Source organism: Strigops habroptila, chromosome 1 (genome assembly GCF_004027225.2).
Source record: "Strigops habroptila isolate Jane chromosome 1, bStrHab1.2.pri, whole genome shotgun sequence".
NCBI classification, from domain to species: domain Eukaryota; kingdom Metazoa; phylum Chordata; class Aves; order Psittaciformes; family Psittacidae; genus Strigops; species Strigops habroptila.
In genome coordinates, this window is record NC_044277.2 from 80,774,411 (window position 1) to 80,789,968 (window position 15,558).

Genomic DNA, 15,558 nt, shown 5'->3' on the forward strand with positions numbered 1-15,558 from the left:
CAGCAAAATAATGTGAAAATATTTCCAAGCATTAGTATATTTTCAGTCTTTATTTGCAAGGAAATACTCTCCAATTCCATTAAATAAGGGGGAACTCCCTCACACACACACAAAAACATACACTATATATATAATAGGGCAACTGAATGAAGTTTCATATTAAGCAACAGCAAGTCTGGTAAGGTTGGTAATTCATTGAGACTTCTTAAATTGTTAAATGAAGTTCTTCTAATCTTGACTCTGTTCTTATAAGGCAGACTGCTGTAGTAGGCAACCTCACTTGGAGATATCTGAATATTTTTAAGTGCAGACTACAAGAAATAAATGTTATACCTGGCTTCCCTCAACCAAAAAAACAACCACCCCTCTCAAACAAACCTCACCCTTTGAATATTTCTCTTTTCACTTTATACTTCTTATTCAGGCGCACAGACAAATGTCATGAATCAAACTCACTGGTTAACTGGAGGTAGAACAGAGATTTTTCTTCAGTTTGCATCCAATTTAACTGATGCTTTATGTCATGCAAAGCCTAGTTCTTTTGTATTTATGGAAGTTATTGAACAGGAGGTTATTCATGGGGCAGCTAATTTTGAGCAGTGTCAGTTCTTTTTTATTTGATTTTGTATTTCCCCTCTTATAATAAAAAAAAGAAAGGTTGCAGGTGCTGTACAAAAATGCTTTTGTTGTTGTTGTTTATTTTTTAAATTCTGGGATATGACAAGTGATTTGACTGTACAGTTTATAATTGGGTCTGACATACACTGCATGGAATTTCGCACATTACCTGCCCATCAAGATTAGCAGTTTTGATTAGCAAAGTGCCTGTTTCATATAGAGAGAGACTAGCTTTCATGTAAAAAATGTAATTGAGTGACTTAAAGAAGGGAAAACTCTTGTCTCTTGAAATCACTGAAGTATATTGTTGTAGGCCCATTTCTTCCTGCCAATGGATATTTCATAAAGGACTGGAGTTAAAGATAAGGACTGGAGTTAAAGAGGTAGCATATTTGACATTTTGCACAACTGATGCCCGTTCATATGGTATCAGGTGAGTTATTTGGAAGTGGGGACACATAAAATCAGTATTAGCTTTGGAAAATAAAATTAATTATCCCTAAAGGGCTGCTTGGTTAGAGCCTTCTGTGCATTTTATTAGCTTTTTCTTTAATTAAAGAACATCACCCTCATCAACATTTTAATACTTCCTAAATTGCATGTCCTTTTTTCCTTTTTTTTTTTTTTTTTAATTATCTCTTTGGACTGCTTGTTTAGGAAGTCAATAAATTTGCTAGACTTTTCTCATATCAGTGGTTTAGATTTAATTTTTTAGGATTTTCTTGGGGCTTAAAGTTAGTAGCAGCTGAGAAGTTGGATGTGTGGCTCTCTCCTAGTGAAAGAAAAGGAGATTCCCAGGAATCAAGGAATGTCACAACATGATATACAGTCAGATGCTTCATTTTCTCAACCTCTTCATATTTCACAAAAAAATGCCGGTTGTTTCTTTTCCTTTAAAAAGAAACTTCTCTTATACATTTAACTCTGAATGTTATAGTGTAATTCACTTTCTCTTTTTCTGTTTTTGTGAATTTTTTGTAGGAAGCATGAGCTTTACAGTTCCCCTCACTACATTACCTGAAAATTCCTGACATTGATGATCTCACTGATATATCCACATTCACAATAGGTAACCGACATTTTGAAGGAATATGATTGTTTTTACATTCTAAAAATTTAATTTTTCCTTCACTATTTTTTTAACTAGGATTCTGTAATACTGCTTACCTTACTTATGTCTGACTGAATATTTCAGCTGCAAACTCTCCAGAGCAAAGTTTAAATCTCTATGCATTTTTTCATGCAACACCTACAATGAAGCAGACATTTTTTTCTCTTAGCATTTCCTGAATATAATTTAAAAGAGAAGAAATCAAAGAATGTCATAAGGACTTCTTGCATTGTTGCAGGTAGAAGTAACAGGACCTAATTTGAAGATTTTATATGCACTTTTTTTTTTTTGATTCATGCACCAGTACATGAGATGAGTCCTCTGAGTTGGGAGGAGGAAAGAAAGATATTTGACGGATATACTCTAAGTTGTTCGGAGATAACTTGACTCTCATCTCATTCACAAGGTGCATATATGCCCTGTCCCTGAAGGTGACAGTGATTTAGGTCTGTTCTTTGAATAATTTCCTTACTATAATTGTCCTAGCCATTAAGCCTTTTGGCAGCTGTTGAATGCTAGCTTTCTTTGCTCATCAAGCAAAATTTTCTATTTCTGCTAAGTGCATTAAATGCACTTAGTGGTCTCCATTTTACATCACCGATCACCACTATCACTGAGTTTGTCTAAAAGCTATCTAAATATAAAATTGGGAACATAAGCTCTGTTCTAGCTGCTCAGAGTCCATTAACACCATGTTAGACCCATTATTAATCTGAGAGCCATGCACCAGGTTTGCATGGAGCTGAGGTTTTGTCTTCTTTACAGGTACTCCAAACCTCATTTTTAGTTATTTCTTGTCACAGGGTGAAGCCTACCCACAAGAACCATTCAGATAAATGGTTGCATCTGCCAGCCCTAAATGTTTAAATTAGCCTGGTATGTCCAGGAAAGAAACAGAAAAATCAGGGATGATGGAGCTGTTAATCGCTTTATGCTCTTGGAAGGTATTTGAGAAGAAGATGATGAGAGGGTGAGTAACCCCAGTAACAACTGGTATTTGGCCTCAGATATAGGGAAAGAGATTGTCCTGGGTCTGCTTGGCTAGTGAGGCTATTGGCTCCCAACAATCTAATTTTAAAAAGAGCTGCTTAAGACAATAACACCTCAGATATGCGGATGAAACTCCTCTCTCCAGGGACCCCTGACACCGAGTGTAGCCAGGACTTGGACAGTCCTGCGGACAAAGCAAATGTCCAGTTCTCCTGAGTCCCAGCTGCTGGTCTAAACTGGGCTGGCAGGCTGAGCAGTGAGAGTAAGAGGTGCATGGATGTCACAGGATATCTCTCCATCCCATGTACCCATCCTTCTTAGTAAATTAATTTTGCATTTTTATGTCATACCAAGTGATCCTACCCTGCAGCCAATAACAGAATGCACTTGTAACAAAATAAAACATTACCCCAGTTTCAGCTGCTCTAGAGTTAATTTTCTTCCTAGTAGCTGGTACAATGCTGTGGTTTGGCTTTAGTCAGAGAAAAATATTGATAACGCAGCCATGTTTTAGTTGCTGCTGATTAGTGCTTACCCTAAGTCAAGGGCTTTTCAGTCTATCATGCTCTGACAGTGAAGATGGGCACAAAAAGCTGTGAGGGACCATGGCCAGGACAGTTGACCCAAACTAGCCAAAGGGCTATTCCATACCATAGATTGTCATGTTCACTATATAAACTGGGGACAGTTAGCTGTAAGGGGCTGATTGCTGCTCACGGGTGGGCTGGGCATTGGTCAGCAGGTGGTGAGCAATTGTACTGTGCATCACTAGTCTTTGGGGGGGGGGGGGGGGCTTATTCCTCTCATTGTCTCTTTATTTCATTTTATTATTATTATTGTTGTTATTATTATTATCATATTTTACTTTATTTCAAGTATTAAACTGTTCTGCTCACCAGCGGGAGGTGAGGAGGGGCAAGTGAGTGGCTGCATGGTGCTTAGTTGCCAGCTGGGCTTAAACCACGACAAGCATCAACAGTGTAGCTTCACTAATGAAACACAATGTTATGGATACAATCAAGGGAAGTATATGTTAGAAGTTTATTTCCTGATAAAGTTTCTTAATTCAGTTTACTTAATTTTTAGTATGGCATTTATTATTCTACCCCAGTAATCCATCTGCCTGTGCATATCCGTATTAAAGAGGGACTGGATAAGGATAATTGTTATGAACTAGTCCCCGTGGGTTGGAATAAAATTGCTCTCTCTTCACACATACCAGTTTGCTAATTACTATCACTTTGAGCAGGAGAATACTAAACCTGAGATTTAAGCCTTTCTCGGAATAAAATTGTTCAAAAATGTTGTTGCTTGCTTGCTTGTTTTATTCTCTTTCTTTTTCTTTTTCTTTTTTTTTTTTTAAGAGAAATTCCTTACTTGACTTCTTGTTATAACAGTTCCCTCTTGGTGGTGTATATCACGTGTACCTAGGCTAATTTGAACTGACTCAAATGGATTTACTGTGGTTTTATAACACTGAAGACAGAACTATGATTTTGTCACATCATAAACTGTATTAAAGTTAATGCAACTGCATGGATTTTATCACTTCAATCCAACTGCATCTCTCTAGAACATGGGGTAATACTTGGGGTGATTTACATCTGCTTAGAGAATCAGTAATACTGACCTCTCCTTCAGGGCCTCTATACAATATTTTGCAGTGATTGTGAAAAATCTCAGCATATTATCTGAGTTGTAAGAAATGAATCATCTCAGATCCAGCTGCTGTACAGCCATTTGTTTTCCTTCCTGGGCTTAGCTTTACAGTCATAAGGTCCAATGCCTTTTGTTTGGTTTGGAATAAGTGCAGAGTAAGTTTGCATCTGTTGCAGTATATCATGTAGGCGTTCCTTCCGTGAAAAAGAGATGCCGAGAACAGTCTTGATTTAAGCTTAATTTATTTGAGATTTAGAATGACATAGATGGTTTGGGGTCCATTCATCTGCAGCAATGGGACTGAAATTGGAACGAGTTCTTATGTTTGCTACTTACGTCTCCTCTAAGACAGCTTTCTATTTAAAAAAATATATTTCTGTGAGTGTAGGTATAACTTGTGACTATGGAGAGCTATATTATTGGCTTCTATATATGGCTTCTATAGGTACATAGCAAATAAAGGACAATGTGGGCCCTCTCCGGAAGCTATCAGGAGAACTGGCCACCCTGGATTTGGAGAAGGCTGAGGTTCTTAATGACTTCTTTGCTTTAGTTTTCACTAGCAAATGCTCTGACCACACTGCCCAAGTCTTGGAAGGCAGATCCAGGGACTGTGAGAATGAAGACCTTAGGCCCACTGTAGGAGAGGATCAGGTTCGAGACCATCTTAAGAACCTGAACGTGCACAAGTCCATGGGACTTGATGAAATCCATCCACAGGTCCTGAAGGAGCTGGCGAATGAAGTTGCTAAGCCACTGTCCGTCATATTTGAAAAATCATGGCAGTCAGGTGAAGTTCCCAACGACTGGGGTAATATAACCCCCATTTTCAAGAAGGGGAAGGTGGAAGACCAGGGAAACTACAAACCAGTCAGCCTCACCTCATGCCTGGCAAAATCTTGGAGCAGATTCTCCTGGAAAGCATGATAAGGCACATGAAAACAAGGAGGTGGTTGGTGACAGCCAACACGGTTTTACTAAGGGGAAATCCTGCCTGATCGATTTGGAGGCCTTCTATGATGGGGCTATGGAACTGACGGACAGCGGCAGAGCAGTTGACGTCATCTATCTGGACTTGTGCAAAGCGTTCTACACTGTCCCACATGACATCCTTGTCTCTAAATTGGAGAGACATCAATTTGATAGATGGACCACTCAGTGGGTAAAGAACTGGCTGGATGGCCTCACTCAAAGAGTTGTGGTAAACGGCTCAATGTCCAGTTGGAAAACAGTAACGAGTGGTGTCCCTCAGGGATCGGTGTTGAGACCTGTCTTATTCAACATCTTTGTTGGCAGCATGGACAGTGGGATTGAGTGCGCCCTCAGCAAGTTTGCTGACGACACCAAGCTGTGTGGTTCGGTTGATACGCTAGAGGGAAGGGATGCCATCCAGAGGGACCTTGACACGCTTGTGAGGTGGGCCGATGCCAACCTCATGAAGTTCAACCAAGCCAAGTGCAAGGTCCTACACCTGGGTCGGGGCAATCCCAGGCACTGCTACAGGTTGGGCAGAGAAGAGATTCAGAGCAGCCCTGTGGAGAAGGACTTGGGGGTGTTGGTTGATGAGAAACTGAACATGAGCCGGCAGTGTGCGCTTGCAGCCCAGAAAGCCAACCGTATCCTGGGCTGCATCAAAAGAAGTGTGACCAGCAGGTTGAAAGAGGTGATCCTGCCCCTCTACTCTGCTCTCATGAGACCCCTCTTGGAGTACTGTATACAGTTCTGGTGTGCTCAACATAAAAAGGACATGGAGCTGTTGGAGCAAGTCCAGAGGAGGGCCACGAGAATGATAAGAGGGCTGGAGCACCTCCTGTATGAAGACAGGCTGAGAAAGTTGGGGCTCTTCAGCCTGGAGAAGAGAAGGCTGTGTGAAGACCTCATAGCAGCCTTCCAGTATCTGAAGGGAGCCTATAAGGATGCCGGGGAGGGACTCTTCCTTAGGGACTGTAGTGGTAGGACAAGGGTTAATGACTTCAAACTTCAACAGGGGAAGTTTAGATTAGATATAAGGAAGAAATTCTTTACAGAACTTTACAGGTGGTGAAGCACTGGAATGGGTTGCCCAAGGAAGCTGTGAATGCTCCATCTCTGGCAGTGTTCAAGGCCAGGTCGGACAGAGCCTTGGGTGACCTGGTTTAGGGCGAGGTGTCCCTGCCCATGGCAGGGGCTTGGAACTAGATGATCTTAAGGTCCTTTCTAACCCTGACTATTATATGATTCTATGATTCTAAGATTGTACGATTTCTTTGCAAGTTTACTCAATACTATTTCCAAGAAAATTTTTTTAGAAATCTCTCTGTACAATTAGTTCACTTTTTAAGGAAGATCCCTTTATCTGCAACAAACCTTCCTATTTTACACACTGATAAACAGATCTACCAATAGCATTAAGGCTGTCATCTTATTTCCATTATTGCAAGTCAGAAGTAATTTCACCGAAAACAGATTTGTATGGTTGTAGTGTTGGTATAAACGAGGTCAGAATCAAGTTGATAGTTACTGGGGTTGGCTTCTTTGGCACTTGTTTCTTAATAAAGAGAGATGTTTTCCACATTTTCCAGATGATAATGCCAGAGGCTTTAGCAAATATTCAAAACCATTTTTGGGTCTTTGAATTAAAATTGTCTCAGTCCATTTGATAGTTGGGCACCAGCAAACGAGAGCTACCTGACAATCAAAGCCACCAAGAGGTGGCTTTGTCAGCAACAGCTCATGCAGGTAGGTCTTAAAGAAAGGAAAGTCTTTCAAGCCAGTAAGATCTCACTTTATTGCAGAAATGATGAAAAACATATATATTTTTTTCCTCAAACACTTTATCCATACTTGGAATTGTGCACAGGCAGAAATTTTATTATTAATAAATAGAATTCTGTTTTTCACTTGAGGAAGCACACATCCCAGTACACTGAGAAATGACGCAAGGTAAATGAATGAAGGCATAACTTCTATATTCCCTTATCTAATATTTATGTTTAACAGTTGAAAACTGGAAATTATGCATTGATAAAACTTACATGGGCATATGTAATAAGAAATCAGAACATTTTAGTCTGAACAGTTTTCTTTTTTTTTTTCCCCACAGCCACTTCATTTTTTCCACAACTTTGAACAACTAAGGAAGACTCGGGCAGACCATGACATGCTTCGTTTGACTTAAATGAGAAACTGGGACCATTTCTTTATAAAAAGCAAAACAACCATGGAGAAGGAGGCAAAATACTAAGGATGTCACATATATCACCTCCAAAGAATCCTTTAAACACAAGGCTTACCTTGCCCACATATTGAGTATCTGGACCTGTGTACTCCTCCAGCAAGAAAAATTGATTCCACATCCAACCACGCTTGGTGCGGTGCAGTGTTTTTCCATCATTCTCCGACAATCCTGTTAACCTTTCACTGCCTGAGTGCTTGTTAGTCCTTTTTTGGGATGGCATCACATGAATCACATGAAATATACAGCTCCAAAGAAAGACCATCAAGAAGAAGTAAGTCCTCATCATTTACAGAGATGCTGTTAGCCTTCACTCCGCTAATAATTCACAAGATGAATTTTTTAAAATGTTATATTCCTCTTGTAAGTAGGACCTAGGGGATGGAGAAAAGTATTTGGGTAAGTTGCAATACCAATAGCCTAGTGATCATGACACTAACCTGTGGAAACTGCATATAACCATAAAAATTACTCAAGGAGTTTTAAGTCAAGTTCTCTAATATTTCCTTTAGCATCTTCTATTTCACTCACTCACACTGTATAAAGACACAAATTTAAAATACAATCTGAGAAAAATACTACTTCATCTGAAAACTTCAGCTTCCAGCAGCCTCCTGACACACCTAAACAGCCCAAATAGTAAGAAGCCTTCCAACCTATTCTCTCCCAGCTCAGCCTGATGCTATCTTCTCTTACTGTCTGTTCAGAGTTGCTGCAAATCTGATTTTTCTGTTACTTCATGATTAACACAACCCCTTCTTCCCCTTTGCTAGCCCCCAGTTGTCCAGAGGATCTGCTTCTGTTTCTGCACAAAGGAACTCATAATATTAGCTGAAATTTAAAGTATTATTGATAACTTCAACAGATTCCTTGTTCAAGAAAGAAAAAGTACTTGTTACATAAATTTTGATTCATAGGAATCCTGCTGGGGTTAGCAAACATCTGCATTTGGAATAGAATTCTCAATTTGGAATCTATTTTATTTTTTCCCCTCCTGAATGAATGGGAATTTTCATGATATAGAATCTTGTTTTTATTTTTCTGGAACTGATGTTTTGTGTAGAAGTTTGTAAACAACATTTAATCAAAACCAAAGGGGTTGTGGGGTTTTTTTTAGAGGGGAGGGTTTGTGTTGGGTTTGTTGGGTTTTTTTTGGCAGTATAACCAACATGCTTGATGCCTCAGTCTTTTCCACAACTTGGGTTTCCTGTCGAGTCTGCTTTTGGTTTAGGATATTTTTAGCTGAGCTGTCATTGTATATCACAGAAAGCATAGGAAAACAATTCAGCAGCAAAAGCATCGTTTGTTTTGGGAATCCAAGTCCGTGAACAGTGATAGGAGCATGAAGCCACACTATCCAGAAGTTTTAGGATACTGAAAATTTGAAATTTAAAAGAAACATGCATACCCATCCTCCTTTCTCCCACAAACCAACATTACCAGCAGCTACTTTTACTTTGTTTTATTCAGAGAAAGGGAATGGAGACCTTTTCTGTATAAAAAAGATAGATCTTTTTTAAAATAATATGCTTTTTGTGAAAATTATTAGTCAGTTGAGAACAAAAACTGTTTAATAGAAAGCATTCACTGAATTGTGCTCTAAAGACCTTAATGATAAAATTGACAGAATTGTCCCCTTGTGTGAAGCTTTCCTTAAGAAGATGGTATTCTGTATGGTCTTAACTAGCAGTCCTGAAGGAGGATCAAAGTCTTAGCATTTTAGCAACTTCAGACAGAGTTTTAGCTGAGTAAGAAATGAAGGCTTGGAATATTTATCACTTTCTAACATAATGTTCAAAAAGAAAACAATTTCATAGGTGTCAAATTTATGCAGAAGATCATGTATATAATGCAGGAAAACTCTTCTTTTACTTTTTTATTTTAATTGAAGAAGCAAAGCACAAAGTAAGTTAATTTGTGAATTTATTTGCGTAAAATCGTGAATGTACATAGATCTTGACATACATTAGTGGATGTATTTTCTTTGAATTCTTGTTTTCTCCCTTGTAATTCTCAGTATGTTCCTGTTGCATGCAGAGGGGCAAGGGGGAACTCTCCCGTGGCTAATTTAATACCAGGAATTTTTGACATTAACTGGAAAATACGTTGCGCATATGATGATCTTGCCTTGTGATTGAAACTTTTCCTGGATAAAGATATAAAAAACCCCAAGCCTCACCCAATCTTTCATCCTATCATCTTTGATAATTCTAATTCCCTGTATAATATAGAATGAACTAGTTTTTATCATTGAATGAAACTATTTGTCAATGTAGAACATAAGATATTATCATCTAGATACTCAGATCTAACCCACTGCATCAACAGAGGCAGGTTGCAGGGCCTCCTCAGACTTTGTAACTTAGATCCTGGTTAAATTATTGTAAAATGAAAGTGAACAGCAAGAGGAACAATTTTTGGAAAAAAAAAACCCTAACCTGCAACCAAAAGGCAGATTATCAAGCTTGTCCAATGGCTCTGAAGTCTCTTATCTCTTCTTGAGACACTCTTGCTTGATGTGTCCTCAAATACTGATCTTTCACAGCTGCATTACAGTACTTTTTATTGGACTATAGTTCAATAATTCACCTTAAATACATTCTGAACTATAACATGATCAAATATTCATATTGATCAAATTTTGGATTTGATTGCTTTTACTTTGTATATGAGTGAAGTGTTGCTACATAAATATTCCAATAAATATCATGTTTTTATATATTTAAGGTAATGACTGATTTATTTCTCCAATTTCTTGGAGTATCAGCTCTTCCGCTGATAAAATAAAACAAACCACAAAATGAAAAAAAAAAGCCCTGAAAACTACACACATATTTGGCAAAATATTAACACACAGTGAATCTATGACAGTCCTAAAATTCCTAAAAATATATTTTACAAAACCTCTAGGCCTTGGAAGACTGCTGTGAAAAATAGGTTGTCCTAAATTGTCAAACAGTTTGAATTTTCTCTTCAAAATGTCATTATTTCAGAACTTAGACAAATTTAACACTCAGATGATTTAGTCTGATTTATTTTTACTTTTCTTTGAAATGGGGGAAGAATAGGGGACATCAATGTCTTTTCATTTGGCCATTTGGAGATGTGTGATTACATCTTCAGTTTTGTGATAATTTCAAACGAAAATCAAATTTCAAAAACTTCACTTTTGATTTTTCAGAATGACACATTTTTAACTTCCTGAAATTGTCCTCATTCCATTCTGTCCAAACACTATCTGCCATACTCACACAAATGCATAAGATGTTTATATGACTTTTTACTTTGTACTCAAAGAAATACTTCAAGGTGGTCACTGGTTTATGTATCTTGTCTCGCAGTCAGCTGTTCAAGTTGGTCAGGAGTTGCATTTGGTAGACTCAGAAGGTGTCTGAGTGTTATTTTAATACTGAAACAAAGGATTCTGGTGTAATCTCGAAAAGTAAGAGCAGCTGTTCAGGAGACCAAAAGGCACTGTGCATAGATGCTCTGAGCCTGCTTAAAAAATTATTTCTGTGCAAACACCATTATTTTAATAGAAGGGTTTTTGTTTGGTTGTTTTTTTTTTCCTTAGAAGAATCTCGTTTCCCATATTTTGTCTCAGCCAGGGCAGAACTTAATCTGAGATGGTTTAAAATGTGTGGTATTCTGTATAGTACTGCCCTCTACTGATTTCAGATTTTCAAATTAACAGAAGAACTTTACTGCTGCTAAGAGGAAAGATAATATCCTTCATGTCAAGAAGGATATGACTCAAGTTTTGGAATGACAGAATTTTGGGGTGTTTTTTTACAATAGTTGGATGTACTAGGTGTAAAGAGTTATTGTTCTGGATCAGTCTGGATCCACTGAACATTATGGTAAATTATTTCTTTTAAAAGGAGCAAAGATCTTAAGTCTGAAACCAGAGAGAATAATTCTAATGGCTTTTTTCCTAAGTAACTGATCAAAATTATATACATAATCTCTCTTACTTCACTTCTGCTTCCACTATTTAATCAGTACAATGGTCAACTTCCTGTCAAACAATGGAAAATGGTTTTGTTTCTAGTTGCATTGGGAATGTCTCTTAAGGTGAGGTATTCATGTTTTAAACCTTTTAATGCCCCAAATTGTGGAGAACCTGTATTCTTTCCCCACTTTGCAAATCAGAGGATCTGAGTGGAGGCTATAAATGTTTTTATTTTTACGGTTTAAAGGATCTGTGGGCCTAGTCTAGAACCATTACAGTCTCTCCTTGCAGTAAGAAGTCTGATATCAGCAACAGTTCCAGGTAAATTAATTATCTCCTGAGCACATTAGCAACTGGAAAAAAATGCATCTCTTAAAGTCTTTTTGAATGCAAAATATTCTATTTAGATTCTTCAGGTGTAGTGTGAAATAAGCCCTGCTGGGATCAATAGCAGGGATTTGTTAGCAATGATGCCAATTTAAATGTTTCTATAGCAATTGCCATGGCAATGTTTTTAATTAGTACAGCACAGTCACTCACAAGCATGACATGAAGAAAAGCTAACCTTCGGCAACTTGATAATGTATCCTACATAAGTTTGCTTCATTTGTTAATAGTGAAGTAAAATTCTGTTCTAAAAGAAACAGGTTGTAGTGCTCGTGTATAGCTAAAAATAGCAGAGTTAATTGCATCAGCAGTTCTTCATATTGCACTTACCAATCTTTAAATAGTAAAGATGCATCTGATGTTTAAAATCTGTAAAATAGGATACAGCAAGTATAAAACTTGTGTAGCCTGCATGCATGGAAGTGATCTTACTGAATTTGGCTGTGTTTCTTTTGAAAACTAGATATCTGAATGTACCTTTAATCTATCTAGACTGAATACTCAGAACGGTGAAGATGTAGCAGTAAAAAGTTATGCTATGAATAACACTGCCACCAATGATACCAAGACTCAAGTAGAGGCTAGGTCTGTGCCACTGTAGGTTCACTTTTATTACTCCCCAAGCTAATTAAAAGATAGCCCATATATGCATAAACATGTTTCCCTCTGACTGCAATGCTCAAATATTCTCTGAGTGCAGTCATTGTACAAACATGAATATAGACCATGGATGTATCACTGATGGCTGAATCCTTTTGTTTTCATCTTCCTAATTTTTTCCTTCCCTCTCCTCTCTACATAGGTAAAGATGGGGTTGGGGGTAATACTGAAAGGATGAAAAAAGAGACAATGTGCATCTTGACTGATCTCTCATGCTGAACCTGGGAGAATCAAGAAAGGTATTTTAGTTTATTTATGTAAGAGCTGAAGTAGCTTTTGAAGGATCCCCAAAATTTAAGGGACAGATTTTTGATTGATGAACACTGATTCTTTGAGTACAGGTACTCAGTTCACATTCAGGCACATAAACATGGACCACATGAAAAAGGAAACATTTCCCCAGCCAGCAGCTCCTGCTGCAAACCTTTCAGAACAGATTTTCAGAACTGCTTTTTGCCCATTGGGTTGCTGGTCTGTTCAACAGTATATACAGCGGAGATAAAATCAGCTGAAAATTTTGTCAGGAAACAGCTGAAGGCAGTTCTTTAGACACTGAAGGCAGTGTCTGGGACACCACTGCAGGTTCTCTCAGCTACGTGAGTCAGGGAGTCACACTAATATAAATAAAGTTTTAGGGAAAGTGAACGAATAGCAATTTGCGTTGGAAAGTCTATTGAATTAATGTCTTTAGGCAAATGAATCTATGGTTTGTAGGTGCATTATGAGAAACATTTTTCTTGCTGTGACAAGAGAGAGCTAGCATTTATTTTAGTGTTTTGCCAGTCTCTTGGGTATGTATATTGGAGACACTGGTCCAAATTCAACTCAATGTGGCTTGAGTCATCTTCTCTATAGCACTCACAGTGAGTATCACCAATCCCCCAGGTGTGTGGATCTGGCAAGAGCATGTATCGATTCATGTTTGGACAATCCCCACTGGCAAAGACTCATGGAGAGACACAGCTGTGATTTAAAGTAACTGTCCCTGGGCAGTGAAAATACCATCTGCCCTTCCCTGGAACAAGTTTCTTCCAAGGTGCAGATGAAACTGTTTTTGGACTCTTTCTCCTCAACCATCATCCCTTCAGCTAGCAAATGAAGCCTCCTGTCAACCCATCCTGTATAAGGGTCTCTCACTTGTTAGCAGTACTATTCAGTGAAGCTAAAAAGAGACTTTGAAAATACCCGTTCCTGAGGCAGCAGGTTACTGGATTACAAAAGTGAAGTGTGTATTTTCACATTTTTAAAAAGAAAAAAAAAAAAGACCCTTTTTCTCCAATAATAAACCTTTCTACAGGATCTACTTTTCATCAGCATGAGAAAAATTAGGAAATATAGCACTTGTAAACCCTTAACACAAGGTCTTTTGTAGGTATTACTTTGATCTTTAGTATCGATTTTTCTTCACAGGGAACACATTTCACTCTTCTCATATAATGAAGCTACATTTTTAGTTTTTATATCACACCTTAGTTATAAATGCAGCTCATTCATCACATTCGTCATCACATTCATAGTTTTTAAAGAATAGCCTTCAGAAAAAGGAAGAAAAATAAATGTTGTCATCAAAGCAAAATTCTTATCTTCACTTCCCCTTTAGGATTGTCTCAAGTTCTGTCACTCATAAACTGGATGGCTGTACTTTGATATTGATAGCCTGAAATATTTTTAAGGCACTTATTGCTTGATTGGTTTTGGGGGGTTTTGTTGTTTGGTTTTTTGTGGTTTTTGCTTTGTTTTGTTTTTTCTTAAACAGCATAGCCCTCTATCTTCCCAGTACAAAACCAAGCAGTAGCTGTAGGCATAGGCTCCTGTTTTCCAGATGTGTCGATTCTCATCAGTCTCTCTGCATGAAGCAGATGAGATTCACCTATGGCAGCACTGTTAATGACAGGATGTACTTACCCTAAGTCCTGGTATATCCTCTGTAAGCACATAGTCCTGGTAACTGGGACTAAGTGCTTTTGCCAAATGCCTCTTTCTCGCTGCTTCATTATGCAGCAGTCCATGCTAGTCACACAGATAGGTCCTAACGAAGCAGTCTGAGACTCCATATCAGGTGTCTCCTACCTCTGCATGTCGCCTAAGCATAACATGTATGAGCATGAGAGCTTGCTGAACTTTCTGAGTCCACAGCCTAAGAGCTTTTTACAAGCCAGAATTTCCTGGAATAAAGACATCTTTAAGCTAGTATTTCCTGGATTTTTCAAACATATTAGTGCCTCCTATCCTCCTCTCTTTTTTTGCTCAAGTACATCTGAGTCATTAGAAATTTTTTCCTACAGAGAAGGATAGTGAAAATCAGACTTAATTACTGTCTGCAAGGGAATATGCATTCACTTCCCTGGACTGGAAAAAACTCAGTTGCTGACCAATTAAATGTAGTTAGCAGATTCGGACTGGTAATTGCAGACCACTGTTGCTGCTTCCTTCCTGAAGTAACTAAGCAGCTGCTGAATGCTATCATTTATCAGATCTCAACCCATTTTATGCCCTTCTACTGTCTCCAACAGGATCACAAAATCTTTGGAGACTGGTGATCATAATCTGTTGCAGTATTCAAGCAGCAGGAACTTCATGCATGTACAGACAGCAGCTTAATCACATTGTCTACTTAATTTCATCATGATACATAGCTTTTTTTCTCTATTGCAGAGCTCTGCGTTAAAGTTTTCCTGTTATTATCTAGTTACATTATAGTTATTCCTCAATGGCAACTGTCAGACTTTATCATTTTAAATGTAAAATCTGGGGGTTACCACATGTGTGTCTACATAATTCCATAACAATTTCACCATGCATCATTTTTGTGTCCACTCTCGGCATTGCATAGACCACAAACGTATATATATACATTTATAGTATATTATATATTTATATAATAACTAAAGTGGTTAATAACTACTTTAGTTTAATAACTAAAGTAGATAATAACTACTAAGTTTAATAACTATAGTTATTAAACCA

The 15,558-nt window shown here is 37.9% G+C and overlaps 1 protein-coding gene across 1 annotated transcript in view; it reads right to left on the reverse strand.

The window, feature by feature from the left end:
- The window catches only part of CDH9 (cadherin 9), a 95,075-nt gene that overhangs the window by 60,063 nt on the left and 19,454 nt on the right, over positions 1–15,558 (reverse strand). Inside the window, exon 2 of the mRNA XM_030496100.1 lies at positions 7,651–7,966. Coding sequence (XP_030351960.1) covers positions 7,651–7,881 — 231 coding nt within the window. The 5' untranslated portion in view covers positions 7,882–7,966. The remainder of the gene's footprint in view (positions 1–7,650; positions 7,967–15,558) is intronic.